The 9,120-nt window shown below is 48.1% G+C and overlaps 1 protein-coding gene across 1 annotated transcript in view; it reads right to left on the bottom strand.

Moving 5' to 3' along the window:
* Nucleotides 1-4,212, bottom strand: part of LOC112078666 (lysosome-associated membrane glycoprotein 1) — a 17,786-nt gene extending 13,574 nt beyond the window's left edge. Inside the window, exon 1 of the mRNA XM_024144823.2 lies at nt 3,935-4,212. Coding sequence (XP_024000591.2) covers nt 3,935-3,986 — 52 coding nt within the window. The 5' untranslated portion in view covers nt 3,987-4,212. The remainder of the gene's footprint in view (nt 1-3,934) is intronic.
* Nucleotides 4,213-9,120: the final 4,908 nt, after the last annotated feature.

The following is a 9,120-nucleotide window of genomic DNA, read 5'->3' as shown; positions in this document are numbered from 1 at the left end:
AACTCCCCTCCAAGTCTCCGACCACTACCTTGTATCCTTTTCCCTCTCGCTCTCATCCAACACTTCCCACACTGCCCCTACTCGGATGGTATCGCGCCGTCCCAACCTTCGCTCTCTCTCCCCGCTACTCTCTCCTCCTCCATCCTATCATCTCTTCCCTCTGCTCAAACCTTCTCCAACCTATCTCCTGATTCTGCCCCTCAACCCTCCTCTCCTCCCTTTCTGCATCCTTTGACTCTCTATGTCCCCTATCCTCCAGGCCGGCTCGGTCCTCCCCTCCTGCTCCGTGGCTCGACGACTCATTGCGAGCTCACAGAACAGGGCTCCGGGCAGCCGAGCGGAAATGGAGGAAAACTCGCCTCCCTCGCGACCTGGCATCCTTCACTCCCTCCTCTCTACATTCTCCTCTTCTGTCTCTGCGCTAAAGCCAATTTCTACCACTCTAAATTCCAAGCATCTGCCTCTAACCCTAGGAAGCTCTTTGCCACCTTCTCCTCCCTCCTGAATCCTCCTCCCCCCCTCCTCCCCCTCCTCCCTCTCTGCTGATGACTTCGTCAACCATTTTGAAAAGAAGGTCGACGACATCCGATCCTCGTTTGCTAAGTCAAACGACACCGCTGGTTCTGCTCACACTGCCCTACCCTGTGCTTGACCCTCTTCTCCCTCTCTCTCCAGATGAAATCTCGCGTCTTGTGACGGCCGGCCGCCCAACAACCTGCCCGCTTGCCCTATCCCCTCCTCTCTTCTCCAGACCATTTCCGGAGACCTTCTCCCTTACCTCACCTCGCTCATCAACTCATCCTTGACCGCTGGCTACGTCCCTTCCGTCTTCAAGAGAGCGAGAGTTGCACCCCTTCTGAAAAAACCTACACTCGATCCCTCCGATGTCAACAACTACAGACCAGTATCCCTTCTTTCTTTCTCTCCAAAACCTTGAACGTGCCGTCCTTGGCCAGCTCTCCCGCTATCTCTCTCAGAATGACCTTCTTGATCCAAATCAGTCAGGTTTCAAGACTAGTCATTCAACGAGACTGCTCTTCTCTGTGTCACGGAAGCGCTCCGCACTGCTAAAGCTAACTCTCTCTCCTCTGCTCTCATCCTTCTAGACCTATCGGCTGCCTTTGATACTGTGAACCATCAGATCCTCCTCTCACACCTCTCCGAGCTGGGCATCTCCGGCGCGGCCCACGCTTGGATTGCGTCCTACCTGACAGGTCGCTCCTACCAGGTGGCGTGGCGAGAATCTGTCTCCGCACCACGTGCTCTCACCACTGTGTCCCCCAGGGCTCTGTTCTAGGCCCTCTCCTATTCTCGCTATACACCAAGTCACTTGGCTCTGTCATATCCTCACATGGTCTCTCCTATCATTGCTATGCAGACGACACACAATTAATCTTCTCCTTTCCCCCCTCTGATAACCAGGTGGTGAATCGCATCTCTGCAGTCTGGCAGACATATCAGTGTGGATGACGATCACCACCTCAAGCTGAACCTCGGCAAGACGGAGCTGCTCTTCCTCCCGGGAAGGACTGCCCGTTCCATGATCTCGCCATCACGGTTGACAACTCCATTGTGTCCTCCTCCCAGAGTGCTAAGAACCTTGGCGTGATCCTGGACAACACCCTGTCGTTCTCAACTAACATCAAGGCGTGACCCGTTCCTGTAGGTTCATGCTCTACAACATTCGCAGAGTACGACCCTGCCTCACGCAGGAAGCGGCGCAGGTCCTAATCCAGGCACTTGTCATCTCCCGTCTGGATTACTGCAACTCGCTGTTGGCTGGGCTCCCTGCCTGTGCCATTAAACCCCTACAACTCATCCAGAACGCCGCAGCCCGTCTGGTGTTCAACTTTCCCAAGTTCTCTCACGTCACCCCGCTCCTCCGCTCTCTCCACTGGCTTCCAGTTGAAGCTCGCATCCGTTACAAGACCATGGTGCTTGCCTACGGAGCTGGAGGAGCAACCTCCGTACCTTCAGGCTCTGATCAGGCCCTACACCCAAACAAGGGCACTGCGTTCATCCACCTCTGGCCTGCTCGCCTCCCTACCTCTGAGGAAGTACAGTTCCCGCTCAGCCCAGTCAAAACTGTGTCGCTGCTCTGGCACCCCAATGGTGGAACAAACTCCCTCACGACGCCAGGTCAGCGGAGTCAATCACCACCTTCCGGAGACACCTGAAACCCCACCCTTTAAGGAATACCTAGGATAGGATAAAAGTAATCCTTCTAACCCCCCCCCCCCCCCCCCTCTAAAAGAGTTAGATGCACTATTGTAAAGTGGTTGTTCCACTGGATATCATAAGGTGAATGCACCAATTTGTAAGTCGCTCTGGATAAGAGCGTCTGCTAAATGACTTAAATGTAAATGTAAATGTGATCAATCAGTTTATTCCAGTCAGAATAAAAAAATGACTTGTATTTTAACAGCAACAGTTCCAACCTAGACTTACTTTCAACAATAATTTCTACAGTGAGATGTACCGTAGGCCTGATCATTTTTACAGTAAGATGTACCGTAGGCCTGATCATTTTTACAGTAAGATGTACCATAGGTTTGATCATTTTTACAGTAAGATACCATAGGTCTGATCATTTTTACAGTAAGATGTACCGTAGCCTGATCATTTTCATCTGTACTGTTACACTTTTTGATAGTGCAACCCTAAGGGTGTCTGTTCTGCATCTGTGTGATGTGATCAATCAGTTTGTTCCAGTTCAGAATTAAAATTATTTATTGAATTTTAACAGCAACAGTTCCAAACTAGACAGATATGTGTTTAAATGGTGTTTGTCTATATTACATTTGTTTKAGGCATAATGGCAATGAAATGTACTGATATTTATGTATAGTTGCATATTGTCCTAAGCTTGGGTCCCAGGAAAACTGAATTTACTGGGTTATTGGGTCCATTAACTATCTGTCCTGGTTGAGAGCAGCGAGCAACAGGCCCTGCTGTGCTTCCATCATGCACCAGTGTGATGATGACTCAGGGACTTTTACTCCAGTAGTTAAACATGACCCTGCCTGCCTCACGTCCTCCCTAACACACACACACACACACACACACACACACACACACACACAACACTGAAACAAAGAGCAACCACACTACTGCTGTGGAAACAGTGTTATAGAGAGAAGACATGTGACTCAACACTTATCACAGGTTGACTACCACACACACCTTACCAACCCGATTCCCTTTCTTATGTAGGCCTGGATCTTATCAATATTAAATACAAAATAAAGGCAAGGGACAATGTTTCMAATGTCAATGAACCTGTGAYCTGGCCCATGAATAGCAGCACAGCACACAAACTGTCCACAAAACAGTAGAAACAAATYCTAACCACAACTACATGAGGCCTATARCTTATAGTCGGTTGACTTGACAGTGCTGTGACAACACATCTGTGTGTTCGTGTCACTCAGTATGCGCGGCCACCGGCCAGCTAATGGTCGGTCATAGAGAATCCAGTGTTTCAACACACAAAGCACCTCTACGGTCACGTGAAGCGTTCCCGGAACAATGGGTTGACAGAGAGACAGAACGCGCTGTTGATTTTAGGAAAACAAACTGCCCGTTTGTCTGTTCCCATTTGATTCACTTGACCTTCTACTGTCTGTCACACAACATGTCCTAGACRTCATGACGAAATCAACATGTTGTGTACAAATACGACAGAGAGAAAAAAATAAACACGTTACACTGAAACGTCCATAAATATAACGTATATCCAAAAACAAAATACATGATTATGCTTTGTCATAGGCTCCTATAGAATTATCTATTTATTTCTAACTTCCTTATGCCGAATTAACAARCCACCATACTACACGATAGTAAAACACTAGCGGAGATTATGGCGTCGTTTCATTTCCCCCTCCGTCTCAGTAACAGTCCTCGATCGACCACCACTATAATAAACACTTACCGAGAATCGCAAAGCAGGCGATCCCGACAACGAATGGACATGTTCGAGTCATGTTTCAAGTCCAGAGTTCAGTTTAACGGATAGCACAAACCGCTTGTCCAAAGCAGCTGTCCAGGCAGTGCAACAACAACCCCGAAAAGTAAAGATCGACCTTCCTTTAACTCTTATTCTSTCCCCTTTATTTGGCGGTTATTTAATATTTTTTCATATTCGTGGTCCTGTTTTCGGAGCAGGTTGCAGAAGTCGGACAGTATCGCTCCCTTTCATGTCCTTAATACGAGGAGGGAACGTCCAGTCACGTGAACCAAGCTTTAGAACCACCCAGCACCGTCACGTGAGTCAGCCAGCGACACCCGACATTACAGCTCGATGGCGACCGACACCTCCCCTCCCTGACACAACTCAGTACTCTGCTACTACTGGCAAACCCTGCTCAAATCAGAATCCGATTTCTACTGTAAAATACTGTATCATAGAATGTGTTATTTCGATCTGGAAATTTGAAAACGTTAGCTAAAACAAGTACTAATGATCTATTAGATTTGTGTTTTATGTTGCGTTAACTATGTATACTGCTGTCGTGGCTCACTTGGAAAATATGTCAACGTGACCTGTCTGGTTAAATAAAGGATGGTGGCTAATGTTTTATAACTTGTCTGTGATTTATGTGGAAAGATATATATAAAGCCCATTGTCTTATATCTTATAGTAAAGAGGAACGGCAGACAGCAGTAGTCAGTGTCTTATAGTAAAGAGGAAAGGCAGACAGCAGTAGTCAGTGTCTTATAGTAAAGAGAACGGCAGACAGCAGTTAGTCAGTGTCTTATAGTAAAGAGGAAGGCAGACAGCAGTAGTCAGTGTCTTATAGTAAAGAGGAAAGCAGACAGCAGTAGTCAGTGTCTTATAGTAAAGAGGAAAGGCAGACAGCAGTAGTCAGTGTCTTATAGTAAAGAGGAAAGGCAGACAGCAGTAGTCAGTGTCTTATAGTAAAGAGGAAGGCAGACACAGTAGTCAGTGTCTTATAGTAAAGAGGAAAGCAGACAGCAGTGAATCAGTGTCTTATAGTAAGGAAAGGCAGACAGCAGTAGCCAGTGTCTTATAGTAAAGAGGAACGGCAGTGAGACTGAGCCATGTGAGGAGCCAGGTCAGGTAGAGTACCGCCCTGGGAGGTCAGCTGACTATTTCGGTGTTTCAAATGGCACCCTAATCCCTATATTGTGGACTACTTCTGACCAGAGCACTATGGATCCTATGGACTCTGTTCAGACGTAGTGCACTATATAGGGAACAGAGGTGCCAGTCCTGGTCTAAAGTAGTGCACTAATAGGTGATGTGAGTGCCGTTTGGATACAAGCAATATCAAGGCGAGATATGAGACAACTGGTGCCTCGCCTTCAGTTAGTTTGACTTCTCGTCTTCGGTTCATCCTCTATTCCAGGGATCATCAACTAGATTCAGTTGCGGGTGATAATAAATAAATAATAAATATTTGTAGACTGCAATTTGACCGTAAGAAGCCCAAACAGATATATTCAAATCAAATTTTATTTGCCACATGCGCCGAATACACCTGGTGTAGACTTCACTGTGAAATGCTTGCGAGCCCCCCCAACAACGCAGTTTAAAAATAATAGTAACAAGAGGAATGAAATACACAATGGAGCTATATACAGGGATACCAGTACCAGACCCATGTGGAGCTATATACAGGAAGTACCAGATCAATGTGGAGCTATATACATGGTACCAGTACCAGATTCAATGTGAGCTATATACATGGAGTACCAGATCAATGTGGAGCTATATACATGGATACCAGTACATAATGTGGAGCTATATACAGAATCCAGTACAGATCAATGTGGAGCTTTATACAGGGATACCAGTACCAGACAATGTGGAGCTAATATACGGAAGTACCAGATCACTGTAGCTATATACAGGAGTACCAGATCAACATGCAGAGGTACGAACATATTGAGTAGATATGACATGAAGGCAGGGTATAGTAACTAGGCATCAGGATAGATAATAGGTATTTGAGGTAGATATGTACATAAAGGCAGGTCAAGTGACTAGGCATCATAGATAATAAGATTCAAAAGTGGTGTTATGTGTGTGCGTATGTAGTGTGTGGGTTTTATTTGACTAAAACACACGGTTGATTTCTTCAGGGCCCTGGCCAGTACGGTTGATTTCTTCAGGCCCTGGCCTACGGTTGATTTCTTCAGGGGCCCTGGCCAGTACGGTTGATTTCTTCAGGGCCCTGGCCAGTACGGTTTGATTTCTTCAGGGCTCCTGGCCAGTACGGTTGATTTCTTCAGGGCTCCTGGCAGTAAGGTTGTTGAGAATGTAGGGCTCCTGCCGTAAGGTTGTAGAATGTAGGGCTCCTGGCCAGTAAGGTTGTTGAGAATGTAGGGCTCCTGCCAGTAAGGTTGTTGAGAATGTAGGGCTCCTGGCCAGTAAGGTTGTTGAGAATGTAGGGCTCCTGGCCAGTAAGGTTGTTGAGAATGTAGGCTCCTGGCCAGTAAGGTTGTTGAGAATGAGGGCTCCTAGCCAGTAAGGTTTTTGAGAATGTAGGGCTCCTGGCCAGTAAGGTTGTGAGAATGTAGGGCTCCTAGCCAGTAAGGTTGTTGAGAATGTAGGCTCCTAGCCAGTAAGGTTGTTGAGAATGTAGGGCTCCTAGCCAGTAAGGTTGTTGAGAATGTAGGGCTCCTAGCCAGTAAGGTTGTTGAGAATGTAGGGCTCCTAGCCAGTAAGGTTGTTGAGAATGTAGGCTCCTAGCCAGTAAGGTTGGTGAGAATGTAGGGCTCCTAGCCAGTAAGGTTGTTGAGAATTGAGGGCTCCTAGCCAGTAAGGTGTTGAGAATGTAGGGCTCCTAGCCAGTAAGGTTGTTGAGAATGTAGGGCTCCTAGCCAGTAAGGTTGTTGAGAATGTAGGGCTCCTAGCCAGTAAGGTTGATGAGAATGTAGGGCTCCTAGCCAGTAAGGTGTGAGAATGTAGGCTCCTGCCAGTAAGGTTGTTGAGAATGTAGGGTCCTAGCCAGTAAGGTTGTTGAGAATGTAGGGGTGGTGGTGTGATAAGAGGACTACTCTAAATGCAACACGTACAAGTAGCAGCAGCTCCTCTGACTCTCACTAAGCCACATACACCCTGTTTTGTGGGAGGAGTGGAGGGGCAGCCTCACTGAGGAGAATTACAATAGTTTAAAATACCTTGCTTTACGGTACTTGTGAAATAATTTAAAATTCAATAGCAAACTGCTGGTGAAAGGACTTGGTTTTAGTTGAGATGGAAGGAGACAAGAGAAGCCACTTTAGACACACCCAGGTGAGGAGAGAGGGGGGGGGGGGGGTTGAGGAGAGTTGAGGGGGTTGAGGAGAGGTGTGGGGGGGGGGGGGGGTGTATTTCCACAACAGCATGCCAAAAGGAGACAAGCTGGGACCAGAATCTCTGACATCACAGGTCACTCACGCTCCTCCTGCTAAAGCAATTATAATTAGTTTGAGGAATGACTCCACTTCACAGGCAAAAATCACATCAGCCTGTAGCCTGGCCCGGAGCCATGCACTGTCAGCCTGGCCCGGAGCCATGCACTGTCAGCCTGGCCCGGAGCCATGCACTGYCAGCCTGTAGCTCCCTCCATACACACACAGAAACATCATGTTGGTGAACACAGTTGAAAGGATGAATGGAGAACACTTGCGATTCAGTTGAGGATTATTTCTCACAAGGTCAACCAACTAATCAGTCACACCACTATGTTATACACAACTACTCAGTCACACCACTATGTTATACACAACTACTCAGTCACACCACTACTCAGTCACACCACTATGCTATACACAACTACTCAATCCATTTGATGTTCACACCATGAATTAACTCTTCATTAAATATCAATTTATTCATGTTTCCTTTCTCTCTCTTACAAAGAATACAATCTGGTCTACAAAATTCAGAGCGTGGAAAGTGTTGGTCAAAATACAGGAGAGTGTCCCCCGACCCAAAATCATCCCTCCCGTTGTCACTCCTTGTATCGGTATCCATGTGACCCCCCCAAGCTGTTCCTGTACCCTGTCTGACAACACTGTCACGGTGTTATCCCAGGCCGGGAAGTTATGTTCCCTCACAGAAAAAAAACTGAACAATCCCCAGGAGCTAAACTACAGATGAACTGAGACTGAAAAAGAAACATGTGGATGGATCACAACCCCCCCCCCCCCCAAGCTAAACTACAGTGGAAATTAGACTGATAAAGATAGATGTGGATGGATCACAGCCAGCCCCCCCCCCCCCCCCAAAACAACACATTTGAGAAAGTGCTACGTTGTTTCTCGTTGTTAGCGTCGTCAGCAGATGATTGTTGCCGGCCGGCCTTCCACCCACCAGACAGACTCCTCCAGCCCCAGGACCCAGCCTGCCCTGCTCTGAGTCCCCCCCGAGTGGTGGTTTGGCTGGGCTGGTGTTGGACCAGGTGGCTCTAGCCTCCAGACTGCCCTCTCAGAGCTGGGCCCAGAAGCACGGGGGAGGGCGGTGAGGGGGTGGGGTGGGGCAGTCAAGGAGAGGTGGGGCTATATCAGGGCCAGCTGATGCTGACTATCTGACCCCACTGGCAGGGCACCGGAGGGGTGGTGCGGATGGAGGTGCGCCCCCCTCAGGCCACATAGTGGTACTGGTTGGGACTCTCCTTGTCTCTCTCCATGTAGTCTCTGTCGATCAGCGACTCAATCCGCTTCTTCAGGTCTCCGAGGCTGAGGAGAGAGAACACACAGAGAGGAGTGACACCGAGGAGAGAGAACACACAGAGAGGAGTGACACCGAGGGAGAGAACACACAGAGAGGAGTAGGACACCGAGGAGAGAGAACACACAGAGAGAGTGACACCGAGGAGAGAGAACACACAGAGAGGAGTGACACCGAGGAGAGAGAAACACACAGAGAGGAAGTGACACCGAGGAGAGAGAACACACAGAGAGGAGTGACACCGAGGAGAGAGAACACACAGAGAGGAGTGACACCGAGGAGAGAGAACACACAGAGAGGAGTGACACCGAGAGAGAGAACACACAGAGAGGAGTGACACCGAGGAGAGAGAACACACAGAGAGGAGTGACACCGAGGAGAGAGAACACACAGAGAGGAGTGGACACCGAGGAGAGAGAACCACACAGAGAGGAGTG

Source organism: Salvelinus sp. IW2-2015, unplaced genomic scaffold, assembly GCF_002910315.2.
Source record: "Salvelinus sp. IW2-2015 unplaced genomic scaffold, ASM291031v2 Un_scaffold6053, whole genome shotgun sequence".
Lineage (NCBI taxonomy): Eukaryota > Metazoa > Chordata > Actinopteri > Salmoniformes > Salmonidae > Salvelinus > Salvelinus sp. IW2-2015.
This window is presented reverse-complemented; position numbering and strand designations above follow the sequence as displayed.